Genomic DNA, 18,028 nt, shown 5'->3' with positions numbered 1-18,028 from the left:
TAGGAGTTCTGAAATAAAGGAAACGTGTAGTTGTAAGAATCGGAACAATCCACACTTGCATTAGGATACTCTAAGTTCTAGACAGCACATTTCAATTAGATTCTCTCGAAGCTTCAGTCTAAAAGTCGCCAACGTGATCAATAATTACATCGATCAGCCCGTGTATAAAACGTAAAGCTTGTAGCCTACTAGTCGGGTCATTAGCCTTATATTACGATGGATGATCACCCGACTGAAGTTGCTTTTGAATGTATCCACATGCATCTGAGTATGATGAAATTAGTGTTATTACATTAATTTTTAAAAAATATGTACATGTGATTCTGTTGTTGTGATTCCTCTAAAGTAAATTCAGCTGAACCTAAATCATATGGGTGGAACACGGCTAAAGTTTCTTTCACCTGGGTCCATCAAATACATTTTCCTACCAGCAGGGGGCGGAGGTAATCGAATTGTCTTTCCTCTCTCAGTCACCAAGGCAACACAAAAGGACATGTCCTGAAGAAAGGACACCACGTTTCATAACAAGCTAAATTCAGGCAATACTCCCTAGACACATACAGATGTCTTTGTTAAATGTTCCTCTCTTTATGTTAGGTTGAGACAACAGTTCATATTGACATCAGAGCACTACAAGAATGCTCGAACAGAAACAAATACTCTACCAACACACAAATATATAGCCTATGCATAACACATTAAACCCCAAAAAAACGATTCCAAAGTCAAAGTCCTGTAGTCAAGACTGGGAAAATTCCAAATACTGTACAGTGCGATCCTGATCATTGTGTTATGTTGATTTCTTGTTAAAAAAATAAAACCATTTGGTGTCATAAAACCAAACCTCAAAATGCAGGGAAAGTGAGGAGTAGTTGTGTCACAACAATTGGGATTGTAGTCAGCTTTATATTTTTACATTTCACATTTTAAAAACACATTAATGAGAATTAGTAGCCTATCTGTAATACTTGAAGATCGCCGCACCCCGGTTACGAGCATTCTTGGGGGGCGGGGGTGTCACTGAATTCAGGACCATGGATAGCCAACGCCTCCTTGCTCTGTTGTGATCGCATCGATGATGAGTTTGATTCAGAACCAAGGACAGTTTTTAGGGTGGACAGTTTATTTGGTCCTTGTTAAGTTTTGATCTCTGGTTGGACAACAATCCAACACCTCTAGCTTTCCATTGGAGCGCAAATTCTCCAAAACACAGAAAATGGAGACTTAGGTTAGGACGATGAAGGTGCCCAGTCAATTACACTAGGGCATACATTAATGCGTCACGACTTAATTCCTGTGTGAGCAGAGAAAGAGTTAACATACGTTATATAACACAATTATTACCGTAGTCACATTTTTATTTACGTCCTACTGCTCGTCATCCGAGTGCTGTGAGCAGCTGCCTTGTCGTCCAATCCAATCTGTAGCCTACATTTTCATTACGGAGCATCACAACCTGAAGGGAAGGCTTGAAAATCCGACTCGTCAGAATCTCTCTGGAAGCGCTGCTGCAAACCAGCAATCCATTGTGCTTCGCACAGATTTAGACACAAATCAGGTCAGCAGGCTCATACTCCGGGTATATTGATTGCTGTTTACAAAGTGAACACGAGGAACATCCGTGCAGCCTTGCAGTAACCTCGCTGGAAGGAATATTCATCAAATAATCCGGCAAGTATATTTTAAAATATTCAGGTGCTGTTATTTGCATCAAACAAGAAATGCAAGTGAAACATGGAAAATAGCAACAACCAGAAAACCTTTAATTTTGGTAGTCTAATTTTTCTGAGCATGCATTAAGGCTACACCTGAAATAGCGCAATTTGCACAGTAATGTATCATATGACCTGTAGAAGGAGGGTACGCGTTAGAGCCGAAGAGTTAAGGGAAATGCATTTTAACGTTTTTCGCTCTTTAAATAAAATGTCTTATTTGTTTTATGGCGCACAATGTATGTTGTTTACAACTCGCACAGTGAAGGTGGGGCAGGATGAAACGCGGGGTAAGTTGAAGCGTGTAACATCAACAGCCTTGATCCATCAGCGCTCATGCTTTGAATCACAAATCCATGTAGATGCTCAGCAGTCCATGCTCGCGTTGGAGGTGATTAGAGATGTTAAAATGGAGATTTTTCCACATAGAGATTTGTTTTTATCCCTTGTGATGAGATTTTTATCTTTACTTTAACCAATCTTGAATAAAGTCTTCCTACTCATCCCTACCTGTGGAGAAACTACAGTCTTCAAGTATATTCCGAAAACGCTTTGTTTATGGTAGTATGAAGTGAAAATCGGGCAGACTGAATCCAGTGGTGTGCGACATGTTTTGACACGAGAACATACAGTTACAACAGACTACTTCATCACGGGAGAATTCTGTTGTGATAATGTTTAGACTGATGTGAGATGAATGTGAATCAATCTCCCGCGAGAACCGCTTTAAACAACACATTATCAAAACAACAATAAAACGAACAAGTAGGCTAAACAACAAATGCATACAATTCACTGACGCGCATTACTGTTTCTGCAAATGCAAACAATAAACCATATACCATAAAAGGCATGCATTTAATGTCATTTCCTGAATATCAATGCACGAATTTATTGAATTTAATGAAATGTATTCAATTCATTCATTCTGTCACATATATGAATAATATGATATATTTCATAAACATCGTACAATGGTTTGAGCAGAGTTACTTTGGAGAAGAGGGCATTCCTTTTGCTACGCATGTATGTCAGCAGTTGTAGGAATAGGACATTTATAATGTAATTAAGCCCTGCATTTCCTTCTTCCAGGACTCAAAGTTCTCACATTTCTGCTGTCATAAAGGGCGTGCAATCATTATTAAACTGAGAGCTTTCTAAAGTGATAAAGAAATCCATTAAACCCACCCTATCGACCAATGACGAGCATAAATATTGCGAAACAAAAAAAGCTTTCAATAATTAATGGAACAGGCATACATGACTCTTGAGTGGTCAGGGCTGAGCTGAATTATAGATTGGCAGTAAATAATTGATGGTCTTCAGTGCTATACCTATATCTTCACTGTTAGCTCAGTGCTATACCTTTTTTAAGAATAAAAAAATCTGCTGTCGTGGTTTACTTTTGAACTTGAAAACAAAAAGAAAAAAACAACCTTAACAAACTACCAATAATGACAGAGGGCACATTACTGAAATTCACTACAATTTCCATTTGTGAATGGCTTCCACAAGATTTGTTTATATAGGACAGAAAGCTTCATCATTTTTCACATTTCAATGCAACAAAGGAGAAACGCCATGACAACAACATGGTGTCAGAGTGGAAGATGGGTATGACAGTGTCTGCTGACGCATGCATTACACATTCGGATTATTTCATTCCCTATGGAGATCCCTCATCTTCAATAAATAATGTCTGTTTTGAGTCAGGGCATCTCACGAGAGCGTTGAGTGGAGTTACATAACTGTACCTATACACTTCACTGGCTTTAAGCATGATGTGTGCCATCTTGATATGTAACGGTTGGATGGGATGCCAAGGGTGGTGCCGTGAAAGAAACTTTACATAACATAATAAAAACTCTTTGCATGATGGTAACAGAAGCCTGGAAATGGCTGTCTTAGGACACAATATGGGAGACTTGTCATCATGTAACTGTAACAGATAAGACTGAGGGCCAGATTCAGTCTAATGGTGCAATACTTTTGTCTAATGAATTCCTTTACTTTATTCAAGTATTCCAAAAAATGTGATGTAGTCTGAGCAAGGTCAGAGGACTGAAACGTTGCTGTTTTTTAGAATGCCTGAATAAAGGAATTCATTCGTTTTTCATCAATAGTTTTGTGCCCGTTTTTATTATTTTCCAATATATGAGAGTTTGGGGAATAGCTCTCTTGGGTAGCATCTATTAAATCAAAAAAGTGGTGTGTAACAAGGACCCCTTTAACCAGATTCCTCGTAACCAGTGTGTGTTGTGCATAGCTTTGAATTACTAAATTAAAGTCTTCATACATTTTCTGTTACTGTCATTATGGACTTTGAAAATTATATAAGAAATGAAAAATGTAACCCTTGCTTAAATCTGCAATCCAAATTCAGGACAATGTGCATTCTACTTAAAATGAATCTGGCCCTGCAATAGTTGGCATGAACTGTAAAATGAAATCATTTGGTTCATTTGGTTGATCAATATAGAATGTGTTTTTGAAGGTCCTTCGAGATGTTAGACACTAGGACTGATTTGCCTTGAAAATGTAAAACATTCAAATTTCTACTGATCTATGAAAGAGGGGATATGCTATTGAATAGATAAGTAGATATGATGAGGGCCATCCATTTAGAGTCACTTAACAAAAGACATGCATTGCAACTGATGTAATTTTTTCTGTGCATTGGCTTGTTCTACAGTATGCCTGGCGTCTTTCTACCCAGACTGTAGAGCTCCGGTCTGTCACCTGTAAGACAACTCTCCAGATTCTAAAGCTGTCTGCATTGACAGCTGATGTTTCTGGCTGCTGAGAAAGCCTTCCACAGAGAGCTGGAGAGAGAGGGGGTATTGAGGTGTGACCAAGACAGTGGGGTACATGTTAACAGCAGCAATTTGGGGCTGTATTGTCACAGAGCATGTCCGCTGCCGGGGTGCGGGGGTGTTAGTGTGACCATCCAGTGAACTAGTGCTGCTCTGTTTCTCATCTGTGATGGACAGATGCAGAGAGAGAAAAACAATGGCAGTAAACCTGCACAAGCCAGTATGTGAGAGAGAGAGAGAAAGAGAGAGGCAGAGAGATGCAGATCCCATAGAAATTCAGCTCCCTAAGAGGCAGTAGGAGGCAACACAATGTTCTAGAATCAGCCCTGGAAAGCTTCACATTATACAGGCTGTTGGCTGCTGTCCATCAGCTCAGCTCAAAAAAAAAAAAGAAAAACCCTACACTCAAGATACCAAACAAACAACGCAACGAGATCATGCATCTCTCATCATGAAAAACCATTGTGTTTGCTAGTAGAGGAAAGGGTAATTCTGCTTCTTGATTTCTGTTATGTTTTAATCATCAGTAGCACACGTAGACTAGTGGCCAGGGGCATTTTGGTTAAAAACGAGTTGCTAAATCATGTGCTTCATTATTAACTGTGATTTAATTTTTTAACTGTGATTCTATTTTTATTGAAACTACTGTTACTACTGTGGTCCATATAGCAGAAGAAATAGTATTACACTACGAGTGTTGTTAGGTGACAGAACAAAAAATGTACAATTCACAAAGAAATGTTTTTTTTTTTTTTTGTGAGGGGTTGTAATATAACCATATAACCATAACAGCTCCTAGAAATCTCATGTTACAGGTTCAAATTTTTAAGGGGATACTACAGTTTTACCCTTGTGCAAAGTTGTTGGTTACTCATGCAATTCTTCTGAATTGTGTTAGTAAATATTAAGATGTCTAAATGCATAATATGGATACAACTATGTGATGTAAGCTATGCTTCCAAAGCACATTAATGATGCTGATTTAAGGTTTACTCCCACCAGATGCACAACTAAAAACAAACACATGTTGCCTCTCAGGGCAACCAGTCATGTGACATCAAAGATCCTATTAGCTTGGAGTAAATACTAGTGTTTCCCACAGAAAGCAATATACTCACACTAAATTTTGGGGCTACCTTAGAATGAATTTCCATAATGCAGATGCACACTGCAGAAAGCCTGAATATGTAATAGGTTCACCCAGTCAGTGTTGATCATGCTGCACTTTCCTCTGTTGCTAAGTCTGTTGCTAGGCATGATTTTGCTGCTCTGCAGAGCCTAATCTGATTCCACTCAGGCAGGCAGACAGACAGTAACAAAAGAACAGCCACCGTGCTAAAATAATGGCATTCCCAATGCCCTATTTTCCTGTTTCTGTGTGAAATATGGTACAGTGCACACTGCATCCACAGTGGAATGTTTGAATATACACTACACAGAGGAACCCCACAGGATACTGTAAATAAGAGGCCACTATCTGTAAATAATCCAAATTAAGAACCGACCATGACAATAGATTATTTGCACAATATTTCTCATACAACAACATATCAGACTCTGTATGGAACTGGGGGAGCTGACCTACATGCAGCCACATCCAGCATAATGTAGCATAACTGATCTAGGCACTGAATCCTTTCCACAGCGTACAGAGAAATACAGCAGCACGGCAGGATAAAAGTGGCCTACATGTGCTCTGCCCTCTCTCATTGCAGCAACATATACAGTCAGTAAGTCAGTTTCTGTGTAATGTCAAAGATGAGAAAGAGTTTATGGAAAGGTCAGAGATGTTCGTGAAAATTTTAATAGCACCGTATGCCTCAGTCCTTACAAAAGATGGCATCTGGACAGAAAAAGAGAATTCAGTGAAGCGATAAACAGACCTTGGGGGTCACTGACATCATTCAGGCAGGAACAAAAATAAATAAATAAATCACGTCCTCTCTTACATAATCAACCCCTAACTGACGCAAAATAGCAGAATGCCCTCAAGAAGACTTCCAGAGACAGGAAATTGAATGTGACATAATTCTTAAAAGCAACAATGCATTACATGGGGTTTAAATTATTAAGGTACTGAACATGACATGAATAATACACATATAATCTGTGTGTGTGTGTGTGTGTGTGTGTGTGTGTGTGTGTGTGTGTGTGTTGTACAAATATGAACATGTCAAAAACTAAAACAATCAAATATACCTGGACTGTGTAATTGCACAAACTCACACCAAATTATTAAACAACTACAAAGCAATCTTCACTGACATTTGGCAGACAAAATTACCCTTTGGCAACATTTGTGATACCTCTCTTGGCAGGAGTTGAAACAGTGCACTGGTAACCTCCATTCACTTTTTAATATTGTATTGCCCTTATCCGTTGTGTGCCTACAACATCTGCCAACGCATGGCATTCCACAAAACATGCTACCCATGAGGTGGGCACTAATTATGAGACCATATATCCATGGAGTATATTCATGTCCACTTTCTCAGGCATAATGAAGGGTTTTGCTGCATCCTTAGCCCTAAGATGGAAGTGACTGCCCGGTTTGTTGTCAGGCATGAGTCCCATAAATCTAAGCAACAGCACCCATCACCCATTGAATGAAGCTGTACATGCCTGAGAAGAAACAGTAGGTAAAACAAATTAAGAATATTTAAAAGAATAATAATAACAATGATAGTGATGATCATCATCCTGACAGTGATCAACTTCATCATCACTGTAATAATAATGATTGTTATTATTATTAAGGTAAATAGGCCTAGTCAAGACCAACAGGCAAAGGCAGATATGGATATTCTGTTTTACTCCCTTATGCCCAAGGGCGTAATTTTGGTCTCAACGTTGGTAGGGACACAACAACCGAGGGGACATTGGGATTATGTAGTATGACTTCACTCCAAAGATAATGCGAACGAGTTTGCTCAAATATTGGCAGGGACATGTCCCTACCGTCCATATGCAAAATTACGCCCTTGCTTATGCCCTTTGACATGTATGCTAATTTCATATGGTAGAACATGCTATTGAAAGAGGAGCAACAAAAAGGACATAATATACAAGTTCAAACTCATGGAAAGCTCTGGGGAGAGGTCCTCAGACTGGTAAGATACAGAGTGGTTGCGAAGCATGTGGTTTTCAACCAGTGAAACATTAAAACAAAACAACATTACATGTAATAGAATTAAGGCCTAACCACATGTTACACATTTGCATAAACATAGATACATGTCCATATATATTAGGATGTTGGAAACTGCTCCCTGTAAACCTGTAGGTGCGAAATGAACTGATTATTAGAATGAAAAATTGTAAAACACCGACAAAAGGTTAGAATGGTAGAATCTATTGAGGGAGGGGTAATTTATTGGACAAGGAATGGATTTAACACTAATCTAATTAAAACATGTAAGTTTGAGACAGACATACTGTACCAGCCAGGTCGTGTTGGGCTCGTGTCGGTCAGCCAACTGAGACTGAATAACCACGCGCAAGCCAACACCGTTCTAGTAAATTCGACCGTTTTAAATCGGTCCATTAGCTGGTTGTCGCTTGAGAAAAACAAGTCTTTCTGATTTCCAGCACTTTCAAGTCTTCAGCATCCGTATGTTCTTCCTCACGGTTTACGAAATGATGCCGCACATGTTTGAACTCGTTTTTGTTCTCTTGACAGGTCGGCAGCAAGTGAGCGCCGTTTCAAGCAGAATGGGTCCTTTCCAGGAATACCAGGTCGGCTGCCCCTCTTTCACGTTTGAAGCTATACCCAGGCAGCTAGTTAGCTAGCATGGCTAGCTAGCAGTGTCGTGTTTACTGCATCCACGTTGGCTAACTTCGACAGCTGCGTTACAGCACTGTACCGTGCTTACGTGTCACATTTATACTACAAGCCACAAGCTCCTTCTTACCTAGACACATTTTTACTGCTTTAATTTTCATATTTTAGCAGTTGCTTTACTGACTAGCCAGGTATAGCTACAGTCATGTCAGTGCACTGTTTCTTGCCGTTTCTTTCTAAGTTATGACAGTTAGCAGGCGTTACGTTGTTTTAGATAAGTTGACGTTAGCAAGCTAGCTAGCCTGTTTTGGGATGCGCAAGTAAGCTTGCATTAGAGAAGACTGGCACAAGAGTTTGTAGCAGACCCTAAAAGCGGGTTCAACAGACTAAATTAAGAACGCAGGCTTTAGTCTCCAAATCGTCACTTATTTCTGCATGACAGTCTGTGCTTTCGTGGCCATCAGGAACACAAGGTGCCGGAGAAGGAAAGCCACCGCAGTCGCATCCCCCGTCTGGTCCTCCGCCCTTACCGTCCGAAACAGAAGGGATCGCCGCTCTCAGACTCACCATTTTCCGAAGAGGAGAGCAGGGACTGCGACCTCAGCTCTGACCACTCCAAAAGAACCATTAGCACACACAGTTTTTGTTCAGGTAAGACGTTCGGTGATGATTTTACTTGAAATTTGAACTGACAGGCTTTACACACAGTGCATAATCATTCACGTTTGGCAGGCATTTATTGTCAGTCAGTATGGAGCTGATGAGTAACGGTTGAGTGGTGACTTAGCCCACCAAACGTCTTTTACAGGGTTATTACATAATCTTGTTCTGGAGTATGCCTTGAGCGATTGCTGCAGTAGAATATAACCCGCTATGTTAATGTAACGTGCCGAATGTTCAATTTATTCCGCTATTGCTCATTTCCCCCAGATTATGACATTGGGCCCAGTGTGTAGTAGATTGTAGCCTATATCATTTGTTCATCCGTTGATATCGATAATACACACAAATATGTACAGAAATATGTTTGAAAAGCTCTTAACATGATTGAACGACAGATCTGCTAACTCACAACTGAACTTGTCTCAATCAGTGTTTGATCATGACGTCCATCACTCTATTTCCAAAGACATTGCTCGATCGAATGTTTTTCAGATAAATGTAAGATGTCTTGCACTGAACAGCTTCACAATAAGCTAAGGCAAAAAGTGGCTGACCTCCAACAGTTGTGCAAGTTGTCTGTCAGATAAGGAACGCTGAACTTTGACTTTGGGTTGATGCGCGTGTTGTCTGCGGCTGCTCTCAGATGACACCGGGTGCCCCAGCAGTCAGTCGGCGTCCCCCTCAGGCTCGGAGAATAGCCCGCTAGGGTCCCCCTCGCCCGGCGAGCGAAAGGTGAAGGTGAAGAGGGTGCGGGTGGACGTGATGGCGGAGTGGAGCGCGCCCCCACCGAGGCACAAGAGGGAGCAGAGGTCATCCAAGCTGCCCAAAGGTGAGGAGGAAGCTTTTTTTTTTGTTTACAGATAGCAGCAGGTAACCCCGCAAAAAACAATACGCTCAGCTGGAGACTGGCAGTGCCGATCTTTGCAGCGTCGCCAGCTCTCTTGCGATCAGTCGCGCTTAGAGACCCGCGCGTACAGGCTTCAGAAAAGCGCAAGGCGTCAGTTGGAAAATGAGTTATCTTTTATCTTTATGCTTTTATCTTCCTTGTCTGTGAGCTATGTTTGGGGTTAATTAATAAAACTGTCGTTTTGGTGCACGCGTCTCTGCATATGTTGATTTTACAGTGCAGTCTGTGCATAAAAGCGTCCATTATGCGCGTAGTTCTGTTGCAGGTTGATCAAAGTACAAAGTGGGTGTAGACCATGAACGTCAACAACCGGCAACGTGTGGCGCGTGAAACAGAGCTGGCTGTCATTAAGCGGGTGGCTGCGAGGGTGGAGATACTGCCTCTTGCTTGATGAAGGACCGCAGCACCTGTGATTTGTTAGCACTGTCATTAACACTCGCAGCTACCAGACATTTGGTTTGATTTACAATCAGATAAACTTGACTGCTAGTGTGGAGACAGCAAGCACAAAACACGGACAGTGCAAATTGAATTTAATTACTACATTTGGCAAAAAAAGGCATTAATTGCTAAGATAACGATGCGTGGGCGAACACATGCTCGTCCAATTAATGTAGTTAGCTAGCATGGTTTACACTGATTGTCTGTATCATGATCTAGCGATCAAACTCACCAGTGTTGAGAAATCTGTGTGTTAGCAGTGTTTGTTCAGGTGTTCAGCACAAGTCACTAAAGTTAGCACAAATATAATATGGTTCTGTCAACTACAAATAAGTACCACTCATGTAAGTAACCTTTTTGGTTTTTGTACTACCACTGTACTTTTGTACTAATTGATTTACTAACATGTGAACTTGTTGCACTTACAGACACATTAGATAAAAACATTGGCTTTTGCTCAGTGTTTATGAAATTGTAGCTGTCTTTTTTCTTTCTTTCTTTCAAATAATTTTGTCCAGAAATTCTTAATTGAAACAATGCATCAAACTGATCGGAAAACTCCAAACCGTATCAACATGTGTTGAAGCAAGCCGGCGTCCAAGTCTGGAGAGCATTTCGACATGGTGCAGATCTGTTTGCCTAGCAGACGCCCCATGTCCAATGCAACTTATGTGTCTTACTTTGCACATTATGAAGCTACACAGGTTTATGTTGACCAAAGCGGGAGCTCTAGCTCTAATAATTGTTGCCTGAATATTTGTTCATCACCACGCTGCACTGAGTTCTAGAATGCCGTGTGACCATGTTTACATTCCTGTAAAGCAAATGCATTTGTTGGACTGTGCTCTTGGCAGACCTTGGGCCTAGTTAACAAATTAAGTTGGGATAAGTTCAAGTTACCTAGCCTGATATAACACTACTTTTGTAAGATGTACTGTTGTATCACCCAAATAAAATGAACTCAAATTGGGCTTGTTAATTTACACAATGTATGCGTCATGTGGCAGACACTTAAGTAGTTATGCGTACACAGTACCATAGCAGTGTGTTTTTGGTATGCTGAAGTTAACCAGGCATTGTTTTTACACGCTGTTATCTACTTCTTTAAAATGATAGTATGTTTATGTCACTAAAGGGATAGCCCTGTTATCCCTTTAGTGACATAATATTCCAGGAACAGAACTAATGTAGAAATTTAATGCTCTACATTGGACAAATGTCACTGGTCTGGGGCAGATGTAACAATGTAGGCGTGGCATCATAACAATGTGCTTTGCAACACTTTGTACCTCTGAGTTGAAAGAGTGATTGAGAATGGCTACATTATCTTCTGGAAGTAGTAAAATCCAGTCAACTATCTTTTAATGATATTTGGTGTGCACAGTATGTTTTATTGGGTGATGCCTTCAACTAGATATATGCATAATATCTCTTGCATGCTGGTGCTGTTTTCTTCACTGTTCATTTTTTTTAGATGTTATTCACATTCCAAAACATATACCCAGTAGCCCTATTTAATTTAATTTAATATTTAATGTCTATTTATTTTCAGTAGCCTTTAACAACCAACACAGCATAGCTCACTCCACTAGTTTAGATCCAAGGTGAAGGGGATATCTTCTGAACAGTGACAGTTTTTCCTGTATGGAGAATATCTGGTTTGGTGCAGTGAATTTATACTCAGCCAGGCTTACCCCAAGTTAGAGTTCTTTGGAGGTTTACCAGTTCTGCATGTGTTGCCATGGTAACAAGCCTGGACTGAATTTAGCTTGCTTCATGAAACCAGAAAGCCTGATGTTTTTCCTTTTTTTTCCGTATTATTTACAGAAGTTAATTGGCTTGCTCATGAATCCCACTTTGCGTAACATCCACTCCTAAGGGAGAGAGAGTCATGGTGAAAACAAGACCAACATCAGGCAACAACTTGCTCTTCTCACCATTTTCTGGCCACAGCTGATCTGATACTGTACCTCTAATATCTCCAACCAGTCAGTGAAAAGATGTGTTCCTATTGACCAGTAGATTTTGCCATTTGTATCCATTTACTGTAATTTGTTTGGATTGCCACAAACCTCGAATACACACAAAGCAATTTTTAAACTACTTCGGTTGTGATGCTGTTGTCCTTGCAGCATTTGAATTTTTTTTTCTTTCAATGTTGGGAAACATATTTTGCAGTGACTGGAGGGCCAGACACAAGGGGGACTGCAAAGTCCTCTGCCCTGGTAGCATCAGGCAGGTGTTGAGTGAGGGAGTTCCCACAGATGCCCATAGGATGAGTGGTGGCATTCCTCTAGGCCGTCTCCCGGTACCTCTTGGGGGGGGGGGGGGGTTGGGCGAGTGTTGTGTCATGGAAAGTCTGTAATCTGATAGCTGCCGGATGAGCTGTTTTGATCCAGCCACTGACACAGTGCTCAGTGAAAGACTCGCCACTCAAGGCCAGAGTAAACTCGTTCAGGTGTACGCTACCATTGAGCGTTTCCTCATGAAGAGCAGCTCTTATATCTCTTATCTCTTAGCTCTTAAGAGACAACCTCTGGGATGTGTGGGCCACGATGAAATGATGAAATATTGGTGGCTTGAGGAGAACATGGATCAGGGCATTGTGGTGTGTGGGGAGGATGAGGCGGAATGTGAGTTGCACGCATTGTGGGAGTGTGTGGGAGTTGCCTGCTTACTGGAGGGGGGGGGATCTGGGAGATGGACCAGTGAAGCCCTATGTGCTTGTTTTCTAGGTAGCGAGGCGGACTTCAGCTCCTCCAGCAGTGCAGGAAGTGTTAGGACCCGGGAGACCCGGGAGACTGGCAGCTCCACAGGGAAGAAAGCATCTTTTTCACGCACGTATGTATTTGGCTCCAGCAAAGTGCCTTTCTATTGTATCAGTATGTAAAGCTCTGTACCTTCCTTCAGAAAAGTGCTTCTCTCAGCAGTCTGTTGTTTTGGTTGCTGAATGCATCCACCCGACCTTGACAAAAGAGCGGGAAGCTTTTTGACATGCTGGTAAACAATGCAAGGTTCTCTGACCATCACATTCAAGGACAAAGAGTATAGCTGTTTATAGAAGTGCGTCCATATTATAATATCGAAACTTTTGGAACTACGTGAACGGTGTTTGAATACTTTTGTGAATATCATTTTCAATGCGAATTTGTCTCACAGTCGTGGTGCCCACATCAGGAGTCTCCCAGTGCAAAAGCAAACGGGGACCGTAGCAACTCTCCGGGACAAGGAGCTGTACGGGCTGTACAGATCGCCCCCTCACACCCCGGTGTCCTCCAACAGCAGCAGCAACTCGGGTTCGAGCCCTACTACCAGGTACCACACTGACATCACCATCAACAGATGCACTCCCGGGGATTACTCAGCATTACTCAGCAGTCTAATTTCTTTCATTGCAGAGAACGGCATTATGTAGTAATGATATGCTTTTGCCAAGATTATGGAGAAATGTTTTCCTTTTTTTATTTGACCTAAATAACTTGGTTTCTGCAGCATACTAATAAATGGATTCATGTACAGGGAGTAGATGCTTCTCAGCTTTTGTTTTATGGAATAGCAAACAGGCATGAATATTTCATAGGCGCTCAATGTCTCCGCTTTCCCTCTGATGTGCGCTGTCTCCTCTCTGTTACATTCTCTCGTTTCTGTACGGGGGCTCGTTTCTCATTGACCGAAGCCAACCCTGCCATAACAGTCTGTCATGCTCCGTAAGGGATACACAAGAAGCCAAACGCCCACTGGCCATCTACTGGATACCCTCCAGAGGACAGAATATTTGTGATGCACTAACAGTCCTTTGGTTCTGCACCCAGGAGTCCTTTGTTTCTCATTTAGTGTTGAGTGCACCCTGCATTTTTATGAAAGTGCCCCACTTTGCGTCGCAGAGATTAAGGCACGTGTACGATCGCGATATGGAACGGCCGTTTGTGCTGCTCCACGTCGCTCGGCTTGACTGGATCCCGATGTCCTCGTTCCTGATCCAGCTCTCACCTCCCGCCTGCTCGCTTGTTCTATTTCTGGCAGAGATGCCGCGCTGACATCAAAGCAGCGCCCCAGGTTGCTAGGATATTGTGCAAGCTCTGCCGCTTGCCTGCAAGGGGCTGCTCTGCACCAAAACTGACTCGTCCCCTCCCTCCGGTGGGATTAAAGCCCACATCCCGTGGAGCTACAGCTGCGTGCAGCGTCAGACCACTTTCCCCTCTGAATATTACACGGGAGTCTGAAGTCTGGGCTACTTAGAACTGAAATTGAATTAGAGAACTCCACATCTGTGGGAAATTGTCCTGCGTTTTGTGCTAGTTGTAAGCACAGTCAGTCCAGCAGGCTTGTTTTATGTGCTTAAATGCATTATTGTTGCCTTCCTTTCGGCAGTAGTCAGGGCTTTCTCCGCACACTAATTGAATTCCTCTGCAATCCTGCCTGTTTTGACCACCTAGCTGTTTTTAGTGTTCAGTGGTCTGTAATTGTAGGCTCCGCTGAACATTTCTCCCAAAGATGCATAGGCTGAGAATGTCCAGATGGACTAGGCAAAGCAATTCCTGGATGAATTGCACCGGGCAGCAAGCTCCTCTGACCAGGCCTTTGACAATAACCCTAGAGCAAGCAGAACGACTGGCATATCTCCCTGTTGTCTTGCAGGAGGTCCAGCGCTGTGCGCTACCACTCCTGCGGGGACAACCACGGCATCAAGCCCCCGAACCCGGAGCAGTACCTGACCCCACTCCAGCAGAAGGAGGTGACCATCAGACACCTGAGGAGCAAGCTGAAGGAGTCTGAGTGCAGAGTCAGTGAAAGGTGTGTTCTATTTAATATCCACTTCAGAAGCACAAGTAGTCACTAAAAAGAACTTACAAGTGACCCCTAGATAATGAAAGTGAGCCAACACTGGTCGTAAGATGACATGCTCTGATGGATTACTCCTGCTGCTAATGTGAGCAAAAGGCCTATTGTAATTTAATATGAAAAAGGCTGTGCAGCTCATAAGCGTCCATTACTTCCCCCTCCCGCAGGGAGTCTGAGATCGAGGAGCTGAAGGCGCAGCTGGGCCGGATGAGAGAGGACTGGATTGAAGAGGAGTGCCACCGTGTGGAGGCCCAGCTGGCCCTGAAGGAGGCCCGCAAGGAGATCAAGCAGCTGCGGCAGGTGGTGGAGACCATGAAGAACAGCCTGATGGAGAAGGACAAGGGCATCCAGAAGTACTTCATCGACATCAACATCCAGAACAAGAAGCTGGAGTCGCTGCTGCACAGCATGGAGATGGCGCAGAATGGCTCCCTGCAGGAGGAGCCCACCCTGGACTTCATCTGCGACTCCTCGCCCGGCAAGGCCCTCGCCGAGCTGGATCACGGCCCTGCTCTGGAGGACCAGGCCGCCGAGAAGATGGCGGACAGCAGCCTGCTGGTCGACGACGAGATGGCCAACCGGACGGACATCCTGGAGCACGTGCTGATGTCGACGGCGGTCGACTCCAGCCATGACCTGAAGCTGGGGGTGTCGCAGGCCAGCCTGCTTCAGATCTCGACAGAAAAAGCTCCACCCCTCCCTGCCAGTGTGCCCCTCCCCGCTGACATGCCCCCCGGCGAGCCGCAGAGCACCCTGGAAGAGAAGTCCGTCCAGACGGATGTCGTCTCCTATACCCCTGACCTGCAAGCTCTCCTGCTCCACCTGCTGAAACTGCAGAGCGGTGACCGCCCCGGGCTTATCCCTGGTCTCCCGGAGCTTCCGATGTTCCAGAGCCCGGACGCCGCTGCGGTGACGGACCTGACTCCCAGCGACCCTTCGTCTGTCATCCTGGTCACTCCGGAGGAGTCCACCGATCAGGGCCAGCCTTCAGAGACCACAGAGGGCCAGCACCCAATGGCTGCGCAGGATCCTGGCACGCCATCAGGGGAGGAGGAGAAGGGCCAGTGCACAGCGCTGGTGGAGAAGCACTACTGGAGTAACAGCTTCCTGGTGGATCTGGTTGCCCTGGCAGCACCAATGGTGCCCACAGTGGCCTGGCTCTATTCCAAACATCGGGGCCAGGGGGCGCCGGTGTACAACATTGGCACTCTGATCCGAGGTTGCTGCATTGTTGGCCTGCACTCTCTCCGCCAAGTCTCCTTGGGGCCAGTCATCTAATACGCTCTCGCTGCATGCAGAGACTGACAATAATAGAGCACTTCAAGATTTAGTTAGTAATGGTTAGCTTGTTTTCTACACTAGTGTACATATCTAAGTATATATTTTCGTTGCCACCTTGTAAGTTTTTAATTTGCACTGTGTACAGTTGCCATGAGTCAAGACAATGTTAAATGAAAGGGAGTTTTTGTTTTTCTTCCCCTTTTCTTCAGTTTGTTGGAACCCTGATTGTTTAAACTGATCATCTGGGTAGGTGGTTTTGTTATAAATATTTGAAAATCCTTTGCTGCTTTATTTATTTATTCCTCTACTTTTTAAACAGTATTTTTATGAGGGGTGGGGGAGGGGAGAGGGGCAGATGATCAAATACTGGAATGAGTTTGAGATTTTGTGCGGAAATAAGGTTTGTATGGAGTTATACCTAGTTTGTTCTCAAAAAGTCCTAAACCTTCAGCCAAAGCTTTAATGACCTTCACTGTTTGTGTTTAGTGAAGATGTATTTTCTCTCTGGTGTTAGAGCTTTTTGTATGTTACGTCTGTGTGTTGACTTGTTCATGGAAAAAAAATGTTAATGCTACCGTGCAGTTGACACTTGTTATGTGCCTGAACTATGTGCAATACCATTTTACTACTTACATCAGATGTCCTAATATATTTATTATTAAAGCATGATAATCGCAATCAGGTGTCTGGTCTCTTGTTTTGCATTTTAAGGGAAGCATTACACATTCAGTCAATTCTGCAGTATCTTCTTGATAGTACAAAGGAGCCCTTACAGCAATAAATCTTCTGAAAGAAGCGTACCTACTTTTCACTACCCATGCTGAGAAAATTATGGAAATGGCTGCTTTTCTTTACTATACCGTTGACAAATGTCACAGCAACCAGGTACTGCTATTTTAAGATATGTTGACAAATTCACAGACCATCTGTTCTGTGACCTTGCAGTTTTTTGCATTTATATCTGGGAAAATAAGATACCCAGGACTACTGTAGAAGGAGAGAAATTGGATGGTCCTCCCAGCTTCAAAACTGAGGGACTCTTCATTAATCCCAGATTATAAGTGATTAATTCACTGCTCCACGGTCACAAAGCCTTTCTGACAGAGGGCTGCGAATTAGAATTGGGTGATTCTGTGAAACGGCACAGAGGACTTCAGCGAAATGAGGAGAGGCCGTGCACCCGCTGCATGGGACAAAAGGCCCAGAGAGGCAGATAAAACCCTGCACTCTGGGCCACTCCGCTAGGGCTTTTACATGGCTTCTTTTACCTGACAGCAACTTGCATGAAACCCTTGAAACATTAAGAAGGTCTTAAAGCGATGGGGGACAGATCCCTTAGGGAGAACCGGGAGGGTGAGAAACACGTTAAACCTCTTTGAAGGGACTTTCACTTGACCTCCACATAAGCCGGGCTTTTTTGGGAGCAGAGGGGGTTGCACAGACAAAGGTATACACCACATGAATTGTTGCACTTCCAAAACCAAGAACAAGACTGGGATCATGTAAGGGGACAAAGTATAAGAAAACATCTCCTGCCTAAGAGTTGGGCGCATATGTCTTTATAACACTGCAAATTAATGAGCAAGAC

General features: G+C 43.1%; 1 protein-coding gene across 1 annotated transcript; it reads left to right on the top strand.

The window, feature by feature from the left end:
• The first annotated feature begins 1,063 nt into the window (after positions 1–1,063).
• sybu (syntabulin (syntaxin-interacting)) lies at positions 1,064–17,111 on the top strand. The gene is made up of 8 exons (XM_036538837.1): positions 1,064–1,671; positions 8,205–8,260; positions 8,771–8,957; positions 9,613–9,798; positions 13,053–13,158; positions 13,477–13,632; positions 14,956–15,111; positions 15,327–17,111. The coding sequence occupies exons 2-8, from the start codon at positions 8,237–8,239 to the stop codon at positions 16,435–16,437; spliced, it is 1,926 nt and encodes a 641-aa protein (XP_036394730.1). The 5' UTR covers positions 1,064–1,671; positions 8,205–8,236; the 3' UTR covers positions 16,438–17,111.
• The last annotated feature ends 917 nt before the right edge of the window (positions 17,112–18,028 follow it).

The sequence above is a fragment of the Megalops cyprinoides genome, chromosome 10 (genome assembly GCF_013368585.1).
Source record: "Megalops cyprinoides isolate fMegCyp1 chromosome 10, fMegCyp1.pri, whole genome shotgun sequence".
Taxonomy (NCBI): domain Eukaryota; kingdom Metazoa; phylum Chordata; class Actinopteri; order Elopiformes; family Megalopidae; genus Megalops; species Megalops cyprinoides.
Note: the sequence above shows the minus strand (reverse complement) of the source record. Positions and strands in the feature narration are given on the sequence as shown.

What these genes read in the sequence shown, in the direction of transcription:
- sybu (XM_036538837.1), top strand. Translation starts at nt 8,237, where the DNA reads ATGGGTCCTTTCCAGGAATACCAG. An exon ending in GTCCTTTCCAGGAATACCAG is followed by an intron (nt 8,261 to 8,770) that starts GTCGGCTGCCCC and finishes CGTGGCCATCAG; the next exon opens with GAACACAAGGTGCCGGAGAA. An exon ending in GTCATCCAAGCTGCCCAAAG is followed by an intron (nt 9,799 to 13,052) that starts GTGAGGAGGAAG and finishes CTTGTTTTCTAG; the next exon opens with GTAGCGAGGCGGACTTCAGC.